Source organism: Callithrix jacchus, chromosome 15 (assembly GCF_049354715.1).
Source record: "Callithrix jacchus isolate 240 chromosome 15, calJac240_pri, whole genome shotgun sequence".
Classification (NCBI taxonomy): Eukaryota; Metazoa; Chordata; class Mammalia; order Primates; family Cebidae; genus Callithrix; species Callithrix jacchus.
The window spans coordinates 80,871,823-80,888,735 of record NC_133516.1 but is presented as its reverse complement, the minus strand read 5'-3'; the positions used below and the strand labels follow the sequence as shown (position 1 = coordinate 80,888,735).

The following is a 16,913-nucleotide window of genomic DNA, read 5'->3' as shown; positions in this document are numbered from 1 at the left end:
GAGTCACATTTCCTAAGTGAGCAGACTGACGTGAGCACTCAAACGTGTTCAATACCTGGCCTGGGGCCCCGTGGTCAAGCCAGGACTGAACCTTTGACCACCGGTTACTTATTGTAACATATGACCAATTACCCGCCTATCAGTTCCAAACCCACACTCCTTCCCTTGCACCACACGCTTTTGTGTGGATGAGCCTCCACAACCCCGTCAACAACAAACTGCCTCTTTGTTACTTTTAATGTCTCCGGCTTCACAGGACACAGCCAGCCTCAAAGAGATCAGGGGTACATGCCCAGAGGGGCTGCTTCTCAATTCCTATGCTCAAGTGCTGCAGTTCTCAGAGGCACATAAATGTCCCCCACATGAAGCAGAGGACTTTGCAGTGCCTGATCCGGGCAGAAAACGGAGGCATGCACCTGGGGCAGGATCATACAGAGTGAACCCTATCCCTGCTGCAGCACTAAGTTTGGAGAAATCTACTGGGTATTTACACACCTTTCCCACTTCTGCTTGTGACTTGTGGCCAAACTCAAGAGTACCACCCACTTCCAGGAATAGTGGACTGAGGTAACAGAAACATTCTAGATTCATACAATTGGGGTCAGCTTAGGATCATCTGAAAATGAAGGTTGTGTATGTCAATTGCCTTCTAGCAGGACTGGTGGAGAGATGTACTTAATGAATGATTTTAGAGAAGGGCTAGAGGTGAAGCACATGGCCTCTATGTTGAAGACTATCTTCTGAAGTCCTATGGAGCTCAGTGCCTGCCACATGGCTGCCCACATTTGAACTGAGCTGAATTTTCTATGGGCTTCAAAGACTGTGTGTACTCTGGGATCTTTGTGAATCTGTCAGGGAAGGTGTCTTTGTCATGTTTGTGGATGGGGCTGTCTTTGGGGGTTTCCCCAGGGCTTTACACTCACTCTCCAAGGGTACATCTGTAGTCATTCTCATCAGTGGAAATGCCCACCTGCCGGCAGAAGTTATCTGGAACCAAGCAAGAGCATTGTCGCTGGCTGTGGTGTTGTTTCTCTCTAGTCAGTTCCCCTTTCTGCATTTGAGTTCTAGCGTCAGTCCTGACATTATTTCTCTCTCTACAAGGAGCCTTAGGAGGTATGGAGAGCTCGCAAAGGCTCCTTTTGGCTTATTCTTAATACCTTGCTTCTGTGTTCATTGGGAATGCTGCTGTATTTATGCATCTGGTCTCTTTTTGGAGCTGCAGTGGATGGGCATTTGTGACAGGTATGTTTTTGGAGGCTTAGATGCCTAGGGAGTGGTGTGAGACAGCTGCAAGCTGCATCTGGGGCAGAAGTGCTGATGTGCTGATGGCCGGCCAGGGAGTGTGTAAAAGGGATTGCAGAGACCATGCTTAAAACCTTTGACCATCAGGTTTGCTTCTCAGATTGACTACATTGGAGGTGGGTTATTACAAAAGTGTGTCTCTTCAGGCCAGATTCCTTCATCTGATTTCGTGAGTTAAGAGACAGAATAGGCAGGAAATAAAGGTGCCACTTACCAAATAACTGGCAGCCGTTCTTGGCCTTGGGGTGCTGGGGTGTCCGAGCAGCCTCTGCTCTAGAAGAAGCAGTCCAAAGATGCCAGCTGGCCCTGTCTGAGTCCCGTGTGCCAGTGGGAAATCCTGAAGAGGGGGATTTCCTCCTCTTGCAGCCTCTCTGCAACAGACTTACTTGGCTTTCCTGTTTGACCCTTCCCTTCTCTGGTCCTGAGACCCTTGCCCAATATTTCTTCCCATCCAAATGCCCCATCCCAATATTAGCCCCACTTGGCACCAGAGACCAAGAACTAATTTAGGAAACATTCTTGGTTCAAAAAAGAGCCCAGGCAAGTGATTTAACATACTGTGTTTCACATACTGTGAACATATTTGCATTTGCAAATGGGCTTAAAATATCGCTTCCATTAATAGTAATTTAAGGTTCTGGAGAGCCAGGTGAAAATAACTTTTGGCAAAGGGAACTTCCTACTCTTCTTAAATTGTAATAATGAAGGAGACATACTGTTTATCTTACATGTAACCTCAATCTTGGGACTAAGGCTCTAGATGAAAACGGACTTTATGTGTTCAGACTTGCAGTCCATGTTATGTCTGCTGCTGCAGATACCATTAATAGCATTTCTGTGAGTCATTCTGTGTATAATCGGAGCTTTTATAAATCTCTATTTATGTATTCCTAATATATTTACTAAGTGCTTGCTATGTCCCAAGTACTAGAGATTTCACAGGGAGCAAAAAGACTTATAAGGTGAAACTATACTTTTGGTTTCTAGCCTAATGGGGAAATCATATTAGATTAATCACACTAGACATGACTACATAGCAATGGTAATTTAAAGAGAAGGAAATTGTTCTATGTGACTATGTCAGCTGATTAATCAATAAGTCTTTGCATTTGATATTTTGGTTAGTCTATTATTCTTGGATTTCATGTGCCCCCTTCCTGGGTGGAGGTGAGGATGGCATTTTATGGAGTTGAGGCTAGGGTGGGTGGAGAGAAAACATGAAAGATGAAGAGATGAGCCAAGCCAGATTCTTCAGGAGAAAAATCAAGTTTCCAATACCATGTTTTAAAAATTGGATTGAGGTGGGAGTTGAGGTTAGGGGTCCCTAGGTCAGGAGATTGAGGCTTCAAAGAGATAAAACTAGAGCAAAAGCAAGCAGGGAGGGTGGTGGAGAGGTCCCTGGGCAGTTCTCCAGAGTCCATTCATGTGTTGACAATCCACCTTTCATGGTCAGGCAGGTAAGAGTATTTCTGAGGTGGGAGAAAGGATGGGGCCATATGCTGAGCACACAGCCCTTTATGGGCCCCTTTCTCTCTTCTCGTCTCCTGTACAGTGTTGCTTCTGAACTGTACATTGGTTTGCACTCGGGCTGAGGTTTGAGAAATAGGCACCATTTTGAACATGTGTGGAGGAAGAAAAGTGTGTCTTCAGCACTTTCCGTCTCCCCATCACTGCCCTGAGACCTCGACACTGGGAAGCATCTCGTTCCCTATTAGTCCTCCTTTATTCATGGATGGATAAGATTCCTTTCTGAGTTCCATTTCCTATTTAGAGAAATTAACTTGAACCTAATTCCTAAAGGCTTAAAAAAAAAAATCTCCCTTCCAGCTTGCATTTGCATTTTAACAGGGGCTTTCAAAAAATGCCTTAGCCCAAGGAATGAGTAATGTGGGGATTCCAAGCAGCAGGGTAGGCCTGGTGTGGGAAACGGAGAAGCCCCTCAGGTTGTGTCCTTGAAACACTGGCTCCCTCTCTTTGACCTTGATACTGTTTCTGAGAAAACAAGAATCGGGCTACCTTAGGGGGCCAGGATGGACATGGCTCTCTTTCAGTGAGTTCTGTGAGCCTCATTCCTGCCAGGCAGAGCCTTCAAGTGGAAGAGCACAGACTAGAAGCACCTGTGAAACTTTGCATGATCCTTACTTTTTTGGCCAAAAGGAAACAAAAAAAACTCGTTTACAAATTCATCAATAGTTTGAAAATGGGGTGCTCCTTGACTCAGAAAGTCTTGATTCCAGATACAACTAGGAAAACTAGGTGTATGTCTTATCCACAAATTTGCTCTTGGGGGCCTCGGAAAGCTAAATGCTATTGCCATGCTATGCTCCTTCTTCTAGGCCAGGGAGGGTAACGTACTCTTCATTTTAATACTTCAGTTCCCTACAATATTGGAAAGTGGACAAAAGCACCCTCTGCTCCTTCTGAATCTGGATAGACATTTCTTCTCTGTACCTATATGTCCTTGATGCAGCTCTCCTCTTGTCTACGTAGAAACACTGTGTTCCCAAATGACTGCCGTAAAGAATAACTCATGAAAGAAAACAAGCATTAGATCAGGAAATTCTCCGCAAATGGGGGATAAGGGGGACTTGCTCCAAGGAGAGATTGGAGACCAAATCAGACATACATTCCAGCCTGAGCTAGAAGGAGACGTGGCTGGTGGGAGCTTGAGGAAAACAGAGCTCAGGTCGGAGGACGTCTCCACCTCCAGTCATCTCCTCTGTCCACCAGACACCAGGAACTGTTCATATTCCATCGAGGCAGCCCTCACACCCATCCCCTCCTCGTCATGCCCACTGCCCCTTTATTGCTTCAGGTTCGCCATCTCAAATCTATGAGCCTATAATGCTGGCTTTCTTGATGACCCTGTTACCAGCCCTCATCTCTTGACAGGCTGTCATCACATCATTTTTCTGCTCCCAAATTATGAATTCCAAACTTCCAATTTTCTGTTAAATTAAATATAAATTCCTTATTTGACTTTCCATATTTCCCATTGTTTGTCCAAAGTTAACTTCTGCTGTAGTCCAGTCAGCTTTTCCTATTGTCCTATAAAAATTCCATGGTCACTCCTCCATTTCCATGTGTCCTTAAAAATTGCTATGTTTGATTGTGTCTCAGAAAGTTGCTAAAGAATGCTATACTAATGAAAAGCATCAAACATAGGGTCATGCTTGATATTTTTACATGTTTGTGCATGTATTCGTGTATCAAATATATGGCTGAAATATTTGTCCAGTGAAACTCAATCAGCCCTAAAGTGATTCTTTAGGAAGCGGCAGTTCTTTGAGACCCATTAAACAGATGCCTCGGATGCAGGGTTATACATTATCAGGAATCTGTCTTGGGAAGAATTATTCTTGCAAAGCCTTTCAAGGACAGAGGTAGATAGCTACCACATTGAGTTCTAGGAAATTAACAATTGTTAATGTTTTTTTTTTTTTTTAAAGGGCAGCAATTCTCAGAGAAAGACTGTTAAACAGTGCACTGGCTCAGGCCCTCATGAGTGGGAGTATCAGAATGAGTGGACTGACTTACTTAGAGCCAATACTGGGTGGAGCCTCATCTGCTATAACAGAAACCGACCCCTGCAAGTACTAACATGCCTGGCTTACTTTGTTCCTGTTACCAGACTACACTTCTGAGACTAAGTCTGAATCACCTGCCAAAGCTCAGTTCAAATATTACCACCTTTACACAACCCTTCCAAGCTGTAGGAGTGCTTGCTATTCTCCATGTCTTCTAAGGCCTGGATCACTTGTAGCCAGCTCAGCAGACTCTACACAGACAGGGATCTTTTAAATGTACCATATTGTCTACTACGTTAAAAATGAGAGGAACTGACTCAGGGTGAGAGAGATGAAGTGTCCGTGTGTTCTTCTTTATTTCTCTTTATTCCTGGAAATGTAATGAGAATCTTAGAGGTGAGTGAAAAGTTATGGAGTTCAATCACCCACTCAATCAAGATTCTCTCCTAAAATGTCTCTTCTGCGTGATTACCCCCACTTTGGTTTGAATGGTACTGGTGAAGGGAGCTTATCACCTCACAAGAAAATCCACTTGTTGGTTGTAGCTCCCTATTAAAAGTTTTCCATCGTCTGGAGCTGAAATCTGGCTCCCCGTGACTTCTAGTTATTGGAACGACTTTCCCTTCAGCAACAGTGTATGTATCCTCCCATGGAAGGAGGGTATTTAATATTTGCAGACTGCCAGCATGTACGTGCAATCTTTTGCAGCATCTTCAGGTTCATTACTCTAGTCCTTTTAGTTGTTCTTTGTTTGACATAATTTCCTTATTCACTAGTGAACCTTGCTGCCCTTCCCCTTGATAAACTGAATTTGTCGGTGTCATTCAAGTATGACTGACCTCACTGAACGTGATACCACAAGCGATGTGGTCTGATTAGCACAGAGTTCAGTGAATTAATTCTACACTAGAATTAGATGAAATTTTAGTTAGCCGTGCCACACTAACATTTATGTGATTTTTGTGTTTACTATGGGTAGAGTATTTCTCCTGTATCTGCTTCTTTGTCTTACACAGTTGTTATTTCAAAACTTAAGTCCAGATTCTTACACTTACCCTCAGGGGACCCATCACGTTTGTATTAGTCTCTCTTTTCAGGCTTTATGAATATTAATTCAGCTAACCAATTTTTGAGCTATCTGTCTCATTTTGTGCCATCTGCACAGCAGAAGTTTGATTTCTGTTGCTTTTATTAGTAGTTTTACTAAATATGTGAAAGTGAAATAGTAAAATGTGGAGTCCTGTAGCATCCATTGTGGGATCAGTGTTTTAGACAAGAATGATTCTTGACACTCAGTGGCTGAGTCAAATGAATAAATGAATAAATCAATCAGTACTTTGCCCTCATTTCCCATATTTATCTATCATCATATCCTGTTAATTGTAATTCTAAATATTTCTTGATCTATACACTTCTCCCTACTTCTGCTGCTACTATCCCAGACCAAACAGCCATCTTCTTTCACTCAAACAACTGCAGTAGCCAACAAATTGGCCTTCCTGCCTCTGTCCTGGCTTCCCTAGCATCCATTTGCTACACAGAAACCATGGCCATTTTTTCAAAATGAAAATCTGATGATGTCACTCTCAGCTCTAATTTCTTCTGTGGTTCACATATGAAGACCAAAATCTTCAACTGACCCATAAGACAAGTGTGCTCTGGCCCCTGCTCACCTCTTCAGTCTTGTCTTCCATCTGTCTCTTCATTTTGGCCACAGAGACCTCCTACCTTCTCTCCTGTGCCCTCCTGCCTCAGTGACTTTGCATATGCTGTTCCCTATGCCTAGCATTCTTCTGTCAACTCCCCAGCCCTTCACCTACTTAGCACCTACCTATTCAATCTGTTCTGTTTCCCCATTGGTACATTACAAACTGCCGCCAAACTTAGCAGCTTAGAACAATGAATCCTTTACCCTCTCACAATGTTTGGGGTCAGGAATTTCAGCAGGCCTTGGCTGATTTTTCTGTTCCTTATTAATTTTTCTGTGCCATCAACTGACATCACCTGATGTTATTAAGCTGATGGATGGGCTGATCTGGAGCAGTCCTGTCTAGTTTGGTAGCCACCAATCATTTGAAATGCGGTTAGTTCTAATTGAGATGTGCTGTAACTGTAAACCACCCACATGATTCTTAAAGACTTTGTACCCCCCTCAAAAAATTTAAAATATCCATTAATAATTTTTTTCTGGTTACATGTTGAGATTATCATATTTCAGATACATTAGATCAAATAAAATATGTTATTAAAATTAATGTTACCTATTTATTTTTAATTTCTTTAATGTGACTAGTAGACATTTTCAAATTATACCTGTGGCTTGTAATTGTGGCTTGTATTCTATTCTAATTGGACAGTGCTGATCTAGAGCATGGGTCAAGCAGTTTTTTCCCACTTATGCCATTGTAGTGCATAAGTAGCCACAGATAATAATTTACAATAGACATGGCTGTGTTCCGGTACAACTATTAATAAAAATGGGTAGTAGCCAGATTTGGCCTGTAGGCTGTAATTTGCTGACCCCTGATCTAGAAGATTCAAGATGTTATGCATATGTCTGGTGACTTGGCAGAGATGGCTGGAAGGCTCAGTTGGGACCATTGATCCAAACCGCTACACATGCCTCACCAGCATGATGGTCTCAAGGTAGTGGGACGTCTTATATGGTGGCTCAGAACTCCAAAAAATGTACTCCAAGAGAGACAGGTAGAAGCTGCAAGGCTTCTTATGACCTAGCTCTCGAAGTCCCAGAATATCACTTGTACTCCATTCTAGGGTCAGACAAGTCACTTAGGCTACCCCAGATTCAAGGAGAAAAAATCAGACTCCACCTCTTCATGGGAGGAGGAATAGCCAAGAATATGTGTTTATCTTTAATCTACCATATCATTCTTCAAATCTCAGTTTAGGCTGGTCCTGTTATAGGCTGTCAAAGTACCACAAACCTCTCTTTTGTAGCACTTGTCATAGCTAGCTTTACATTTCTTTGTGTGAGTACTTGATCACTATCTTGCTTTTCTACTAAACTGAGGCAACCACATGAAGAGGAAACATGTTTCTGGTTTTGCTCATTATATTCCTAGCACCGAACACAATGCCTGGTTCAATAAATGTTTATGGAAGAAACGAATGAAAGAATGAAGCAATAGCAAATGAATGAATTAGTAATCTTCATCAAGATTAATCCCACATTTCTCCATATTGCTCTCAAGTATATCATGAGATACTGTGTCTGAAGCCTTGTCAAAATTCAGATACATTTGATTCCCAGTAACCTTCTTATCTGGAAGTTCAGAAACTTTATAAAAAAGGAAATAAGTCTACCCTACTCCTCCCAGTATCTCAAAGGTAGTAATAGCTGCTGCAAACATGTAGCTTCAGGTCCTGGTGCTCTGAGAAGTAACACGGTACAGCATGTCACACCCAGAGGCAAGCCACGGCCCCAGGCAGCTGGTGTTGGACCGGAACTACACCCTTCTCTCACTGAGCTGATGATGTGCTAGTCCAGCAGGCTCGGCATGTCCAACCACAAGAATGAACTGGCAGAAGGCAGTGAGCTGGGCCCTGACTACTGCGTGGCTGAGGCCAACCTAATTCTTCCTCCACAGAGGCTGTGATGTCCCCTGCTTTGCACAGAGCAAGAACTCTTGTATGCCTTAGGAGAAGCCAAGGACCACCTACCGCCTTCCACACTGGCTCTGGAGCCTGTCTTATAGTTATTTGTGGACATTCTTCTTTTTTAGTGGCAGGTGAGGGACCAAGATCTACACATCTTTACACCCCCCCAACCTCTAGAACAAGTCTGACACTGACTTGTTATTTACTGCCGCAGTAAATAACCTTCTGAGGCACCAACAAACTTCTCAGCATTTTTCCTGATACTCCAGTTACCACTAATGTTTTAGACAAGGTTGTGAAATAAGCAATCTTTTTCCTTGTTGCTCTCCGACATCTACCACGGGCCCCTCCTCTCACTTCCCGTTTCATCCTCTCTGCTCTCCTCTGTCCCACCCCATTTCTGGCTGCCACCACCCACCTCTCCTCATCCTGCCTTTTGCCTGAACAAGAGCCCAGTTGCTCTTTCAGACCTCAGACACAAAGATACCCCTTCTCTGTTCCTTCTTTTTCTGTCCAAGTAGTCATATTTCCCCAGAGCTCTTCTAGGTGTGGCTTAGATGGAGCACTGTAGTGTGCACCTGAAACCTAAACCCAGGCTGAGAAGCTGATGCCTGTCCAGCTTAGAGCGGGAAGAGCTCTCTGTACCTGGCACAGAGTGGGTATTCAAGCAGTGTTTGCGAAATGAACAGCAGCTCAGGAAAGCAACTCTCTTGATGCAAAGGGATGCTTTTGGGCCCCGTCTCTGCCCACCCCAGTCTGTCTCTCTGAGTGTCCTCTCGATTCCAGGAGCCACCATCACACCTGGCCCTGGGCTGTGCTGCTCCCCTGTGTCCCTGAGGCTGGATAGCATCAGAGTCCTTTCTGCTGACTCCCGTGGCAGAGCAAAAGCTGGTTGGCATTTTTAAAGGAGCTACACCAGTGTGAAAGAAACACAGTGAGGCTGCATGGGTTTAAATCTCAACTGTACCATTTACTAGCTGGGTGGCCTAGGTCAAGTACTGTGACCTCTCTGAGACTCCATTCTTTTATCTATAATATGGGAACAAATAACCTCACCCTGTTGTGAGCAGTAACAGTACGATTAATCATTTAGTACATCTTACTCATGTTCTCTGACGAGCAGGACATATAAAGTAAGTGAAAGTGGATTATGGCAGGTACCCACTCTTCTTGGTTTCTGGAATGAGACTCCAGTTGTTACATGGAGGCTCCTCTTTTTAGGTTTCTGACTAGTTTACCCACCTCATAGACCTTCTTCTGTGCTTAGCTGACAGAAATCTCCTCTCAGAGAATCCCCCCATAACTTCGTAGGTTCTTTCCTCTCCCATTCCCCATTTTGCTCTCTCCCTCCAAAGGCAAGAGTTTCCACTTTCCAGGCCCACTGGAGAAAGTTCTGGCTTCTGGTTGTGTTGGGGTTTCATTCCAGAGGGAGTGGGGACATTTCTACTCTTCTTCACAGCCAATGACATTGGAGAGACTGGCTTCCTAACCCAACCCACACCCTCGCACATACACATCATGGCTAGCGTGGAGGGAAGTTCTTCATATGGGGCACGTATGCTTTATAAAAGAAAATCATGCAATCTTGAGTATTTTAGCATCCTATTACAACAAGGTCACTGAAAAACTAAGTGTCCAGAGTGTTTTCTAGGATGGTATGTGGTCTCCAAATTAACATTAGTGAAGCTTACTGGAAGGATTGTTACAGCTGGGCCAGGCCAGGATTTTGAGGAGAGAAGTGATTGCTGTCACCAAATCCTTGAAGGACGTTGGCAGAGCTGTATTAGGCTTACTCTGGGTAGCTTCAGAGGACAAAACCAGTATTGGCGGAAGGAAGATAAGAAGCAGCAGCTTCTAACCCAGGGGAAGTGAGAGTTTGCAAACCGGGAAGTCAAAAATGGTTCTGATTCCTTGTGGGGGTCAGGGCTTCTCCTCACTGTGGGAATTACAGGGGCCATTTGTCAAAGATTCCTCAGAGCAATACTGATTTCATGAAATTATTTGAATTAACGGTGATTTGTTCAATTTATAGTAAACCATAATTTGATCTGTGTCCCTGTTTGACATGCCACCCCAGGAAAAAATTATCTTTGGTTAGGCCAAACATAATGGTTTTTTGGTTTGCAAACCATGAGAGATTCCTGTATTAGGTGGGAGTTCAGATTCAAAGGGCCCTCCATTTTCTGTTTTTGTTTGTTTGTTTGTTTTTGTTTTTTAGTAGAAGCCAGCCATGAGTAAGAAGTGTTTCTCACTGTCATTTTATAATGAATTTTTAAATTTTGAGTATGACCATCTTTTCAATGTATTAGTTATTTCCAGTTCCATATGCCATCTGCACATTTGTTTTGGCCGCTTTTAATTTGGGTCTTTGGCCTTTTTCTTATTTTTCTTATTGATTTGTGGAAGGTCTTTTATACATAGAAAATTAATGCTTTGTGACTAGTTGCAAATATTTTCAGTTGCTGAAAGACGCAGTAGGTGTTTCATGCATGAGCTGAATGGCTGGTCCCTGATTGCTGTCTCCTTCCCTTCCAGCCAATAGATGTCAGAGTTTGGGCATTGTCCCTATTGAGCCAAAGCTGACACCACGCAAGGGCAGAGCCTGGGAACAGAATTCTCTATCTGATTCCTATGAACTTCCTTATACTAAATCACCAACAGCAACCTACATATCATAGATTATGAGAGTTGAACAAGTGTTGGCAAGGATGTGGAGAAATTGGAGCTCTTGTTCCAGTTGTTGAAGGGAATGTAAAGCGATGTAGCCACTATGGAAAATAGTGCAGCAGTTCCTCAGAAAATTAAAAATAAAATGACCACATGATCTAACAATTCCCTTTCTGGATATATGCCCAAAAGAACTGAAAGCAAGGTCTTAAAGAGATCCTGGTACACCCTTGTTCATAGAAGCAATATGTGCAAGAGACAAAAGGTGGAAGCAAGACAGTGTTCATCAACAGATGAATGGGTAGACAAAATGTAGCATGTTCATACAGTGGAATATCATTTAGTCTAAGAAAGAAAGGAAATTCAAACACATGCTACAATGTGGATGGCCCTTGAATACATTATACTAAGTGAAATAAGCCAGTCACAAAAAGATAAATACTGTATGAGTCTACTTATACCCCAAGCAGTCAGATTCATGGAAACAAAAGGTGGAACAGCTGTTGTCAAGAGCTGAGAGGAGGAGAGAATGAGGAGTTATTGTTGAATAGGTATAGAGACTTAGTCTTACAAGATGAAAAGGGATCTGGAGATGGATATAGTGATGACTGCACAACAATATGAATGCATTTTTTTTTTTTTTGAGACGGAGTTTCGTTCTTGTTACCCAGGCTGGAGTGCAATGGCGCAATCTCGGCTCACCGCAACCTCCGCCCCCTGGGTTCAGGCAATTCTCCTGCCTCAGCCTCCTGAGTAGCTGGGATTACAAGCACGCGCCACCGTGACCAGCTTTTTTTGTATTTTTAGTGGAGACGGGGTTTCACCACGTTGACCAGGATGGTCTCGATCTCTTGCCCTTGTGATCCACCCGCCTCGGCCTCCCAAAGTGCTGGGATTACAGGCGTGAGCCACCGCACCCGTCCCATGAATGCATTTTATACCACTGTACACTCAAAAGGTTAAGATGGCAAATTTTATGTGTATTTTACCACAACTAATAGTAATTTCTAAAACTTATATGATGTAATTTCACCCTTCCCCATTGTTAAAGATCACAAATTAGAAAACGTGTTAGCAAAAGGTACATGAAAATAAGTACTCTTGTGTTGATCAGAGCATAAGCATATTATCTCAGGGGAGAACAATTTGCAACTATTTGGCCCTTTGGTCAAGTAATTCTACCTATAAGAATATAGCTTACTCCCACCTATGTGATATGGCATATAATCAAGATTTTCCATTGCAACAAAAGGTTGGAAACAACCTTAGTGTCTATCAGTAGTGGTCTGGAAATATATATATTATTGTCATCCAATGGAATACAATAGACTAATATGCAGCTGTAAGCATGAGGATGCTCATTACATGCTGATACAGAATAATCTCCAAGGTGGTCATATGTGTGCAAAACTGTACATAGTATGCTACCATTTGTGCTTAAAAAGAAAATGGAAACAGAATATGGATCTATCTTTTTGTTTAGTTTTGTCTAAAGTAGCTTTAAGTAGAGGCAAGAAACTGGCGTAACAATGACCAGGCCAGTTACGTCTATGGAAGAAAACTAGACAGCTAGGGGACAAGGCTGGGAGGAAGACCTGCTTTCCATTATTTATCACCTTTACCTTTCAAATTTAGTACCATGTGCAGGTATGATCTATTCAAAAATATTTATTAAAAAAAGAAAAGGTGTAGTCTAGAAGGAAACAAACCGTAACAGACACTTCTGGCTCAGTGCCCTGCACTGGGTGCTGTGAGAGCAGAGAGGAAAGAAACACAAATGGCTTCTAAACAACACTGTCTGGGGAATAAATTTCTGCTATTGGATCAAGAATAGTTGTGCACCTTTTCCTGGAAAGAACTGATTTGTTTTTACCAACAGAGCTATGAATTAGTGGACAGACATGTGAATTAATTCACTGTTAGGTTTCCCTTTTTACATTGGCTGTTAGAAAGCTACAAGCCAAACTTATGTCCTGCTCAGTGCAAATCGGTAGATTTCCAGGGCAAGCGTTTAGCACTGGCCTCTTCCTGGCTTCATCATGTAGATTAAGTGAATTGCTCTCAAAGTGTGGTCCTTATGTTGTTAAACATAAACATTCACGGGTTTCATCCCAACCTACTAAGCCAGACTTTCTGTGGATGAGGCCCAGGAAACTCTCCAGGTGATTTTTACTCACATTAAAGTTTGAGAACCACAGGAAAATAAAAGGAAGGCTGATTTCTAAGCACAAATACAACACTCTCCAATTGCCCCCATTATGCTTGTTGTGTTGGTCAAGATAGATAATGCTAGCTACTGCAATAATCAATCCCCAAAAGTTGATTTTTTTGCTAATATTGCAATCCAATGTAGATCAACTGTTGGAAAGGTGTAGAGAGCTGCTTTACCAGTTCATGCAGCAAACCAGATCCCTTCCATTGTAAGACTTTGCTATTTTCTAGGCCCTTGGACTTTTCCTCTGGATCCCCTGCTGCTAAGAGGGCAGGAGAGGAAAGAGAGGACACTTTAGCAGCCAGATATGGAAGAAACATCTTTTCTGCCCACAATTCCATTGGCAAGAAGCCAATCTCATGGCCTATCTAACTGCAGAGGAGGCTGGGAAATGTAACCTATCTATGGAGCTGAGAGCAAAAGGAAATGGCATTCATGAACCCCTAGCATTCTCTGCACACCCAAGAACCCAAGTGAATCCCACACTCCACTTCCAGGTCACGTTTTGGTGAACATCAGTTTTCAGTTTCTTTTTCTAATCAAGTTTTATCTTTTCTTTTTTGACTCTAGCGCTATGGGACGGATTACCATTCTCTTTATGGTGGGCTTCCTGATCTCTGGTAAGAAACTTTCAGCTTTATTAAGTCCTGGAATCCTTTCACTGTCTCCTGATGAGTCTGACCACTGCAAGCCCAGGCCTGACTTGGTGGGTTTTACTCACTTTCTACTGCGCGTTGTACAAGACCACATGCAAAAAAGACTTTCCTGGAGAAGAAGGAAGTGTTATGATTGAAAGCAGTTGATGGCAGGCAGGCCCAGCCTGGGATGGAGCCCTCCCCCATGTGCTTTCTCTTCCTCCGCAGTCTCACATCAATGAGCCTAGATGCTCAGAGGAGGGTAGTCTGGCCCATCCCATGGGACTGGGGGAAGGCTGCTGCACTGAGGCCCCTGAGACTTGACTCTTCTGCTCCACACATATTCTCTTCCGGTCTTTTCTGACCCTGTTTCTGGCATTGTCAGGCTCCTAGGAAACAACTAATGGGATTCCAAAAGTCTCCCTTCACACGGAGCATTGTTTTTCATGTCCCTTCCTTCCTTACCCTTTCCCACGCCCTTCCCTACAGCCCATGCACTTAGATCATGGTTACCACTGCTTACTGACAACTATGGATCGTCAGCTAACTGTGTCAGCTGATTTACAGTGGAGCTAATGAAGCTGAAGCTTCAGAGCCCCGCATTTGTACAACCCTTTCTAAATCCCCCTCAAGATCCTCTGAAGGGCTCCCTAGCAGTGTGGTCACATGTCTTATGCTTTGGTAAAATTTGGATAAGTAAGATATTTTAACCACAGTAAGTTACCACTGCTGTCTCCTTCCTCTGCGACTTTTCCCTCCACCCCGTTCTCCTGCCGTCTGGTGGTGTTAGCAGTCAGGGGTATTTTGCATTTGAATTCTACATTCTTTTTCCTAACTATCCACCACCTCCCTTTAAAATTGTAATAGCATCCGGCCTCAGAAAACTCATATCCTCCCTGTTTGCTGCTTCACTTTGAGTTTCAGTTTCTTCATCTGTAAACGGAGGTTGGCCGCTGTCCCTGCCATGTATCCAATGACTCAGTGTCTTGTAGTTACTCCTGGCCCACCCCTTCCTGCTGCTCCTTCTCTCCACCTGCAGGCCTGAGAGGAATGCCACCCCAGTCAGGAAGGTGAGCTGAACCTGAAGTTTGGCTACAGCATCCACAGGCCACCAGTCATGAGCTCACCTCTTACAAATGGCCACACACCAGGGCCTTGGCCACTGTCCCCATGTCTGCTGTGATTGATGAGGAGTCAGGGTACTACAAAGAGATACTCCTTCAGATCCATGCTGGCTGGGATTGGCCTTTTGGGACTTCTGTTTTCTGCCAAGCACCTTGAGCTTGTGGAGTCCTTGAGTGTGAGGCCTGTAGATACGCCAGCTGATCACCGACTTAGGTAACATCATCAGCTTCCAACCCCCAGGGCCCATAACCTGCCACCTTAGCTCCTGGGGAGGTGGGAGATATGTGTGTGTCAGAGAGCAAGGGAAGAAGACAAGACTCTGGAAAGCATCCAGCAAGATTCCCTTCCCACCCCACTCCTTATTTATTTATTTATTATTTTTTTGAGACAGTATCTCTCTTTGTCACCCAAGTTGGAGTACAGTGTCACAATCACAGTTCACTGTGGCCTCGATTACCTGGACTCAAGTGATTCTCCCCAGTGCTGGAATTGTATGCATGAGCCATCATACGTGAATTATTTTATTTGTTTCATAAGCGCACATACAGTCATGAGTTGTTTAGCAACAGGGGTATGTTCTGAGAAACACATTGTTAGGCAATTTTGTCATTGTGTAATCATCATAGAGTGTCCCTACACAAAACTAGATGGCATAGCCTGCTCCATACCTATGTTGCATGGCACAGCCGGTTGCTCCTAAGCTACAAGCCTGCAGAGCACGTGACTGTGCTGAATGTCATAGGCAGTTTTAACACAAGGGTAAGTATTTGCATATCTGGACATACCTAAGCATAGAAAAGATACAGTAAACGTATGGTGTTATAATCTTATGGGACCACCACTGAATATGACTAAAATGTGGCTGTGCAGTACATGACTGTATATATATACATATATATGGCTCTTACTGTGTGCCCGGTACTGCTCTAAGTACCTCATGAATATTAACTCATTTAGGCCTCACAATAACTTTCTGCTTTAGGTCTTGTTATTATTACCCATTTTAAGATGCGGACACTAAAGCCCAGAGAGGTTAAGCATTTTACCCAAGATCAACACAACTACTAAGTGGCAGAACTTGGATTCACACCTAGCAGTGTAGATTTGGTATTTGTTCACTTGACTCCTCTCCTACTCTTGTGGTAAACCATGCATAAGTGGTAAGACTTCTTCCATGGGGCCTGAAAGCTTTGGTGGGTAATATAGCTTCTGCCTCACCCATGTTCATCCAGCGTGTCCTCCCCATCACCTGCACCTAGCAGTGACACCTCAGTTGACCCAAAAGCTTGGGCCCAAGCCCTTCTCATCACAGTGACCAGCCCAGCTCTTATGATCTGGGAGAGAAAGAAGAAAAATGCCCTAGAAAAAAATTTCCAGAAAACACTAAACTGGAACACTGTTTCCCACCAAATTTTCTGACTCTTCACACTGAAAATGAGAAAGTAGAGCTGAGACACTCTATCAAAACTGAGTTCAGGTGTCACTTTTGCCCTTGACTTGCCTCTGACACTTCTTAGAAACTTCTTAGCTCCCAAGAAGAGAGTTATCAATATTGAAAGCAACAACCCCAAGTGGTAACTGTTTAAGTTTTATGGCGGTAAGAAAATCAGTGACTATATTTTTAGCTGTACAAATTCAAAGTGGAATAGAAAGCCTATGACAGATTAGAAGATGACATTGCCAATAATTAACACATGATGAAAAGCAACAGCAAATCAGATTCTACCCTTCTTTAAAGAAAGGAAAAATCAATTTGAATTCTATCTGCCTTTCTTCTTAGAGCACACCTCTTTCTGCTTACTGGGCTGGTGAACAGTGACCTAGCCT

General features: G+C 43.3%; 1 protein-coding gene across 4 annotated transcripts in view; it reads left to right on the top strand.

The window, feature by feature from the left end:
- The window catches only part of CD86 (CD86 molecule), a 69,045-nt gene that overhangs the window by 24,910 nt on the left and 27,222 nt on the right, over nucleotides 1–16,913 (top strand). For 3 of the 4 annotated variants that reach the window (XM_017964597.4, XM_008982313.5, XM_054245354.2), the window contains exons 1-2: nucleotides 1,054–1,242; nucleotides 13,897–13,946. In XM_017964597.4, coding sequence (XP_017820086.4) covers nucleotides 1,226–1,242; nucleotides 13,897–13,946 — 67 coding nt within the window. In that variant the 5' untranslated portion in view covers nucleotides 1,054–1,225. Of the gene's footprint in view, nucleotides 1–1,053; nucleotides 1,243–13,896; nucleotides 13,947–16,913 lie in introns of those variants that run through there. The other variant, NM_001257222.1, reaches the window with a different exon arrangement.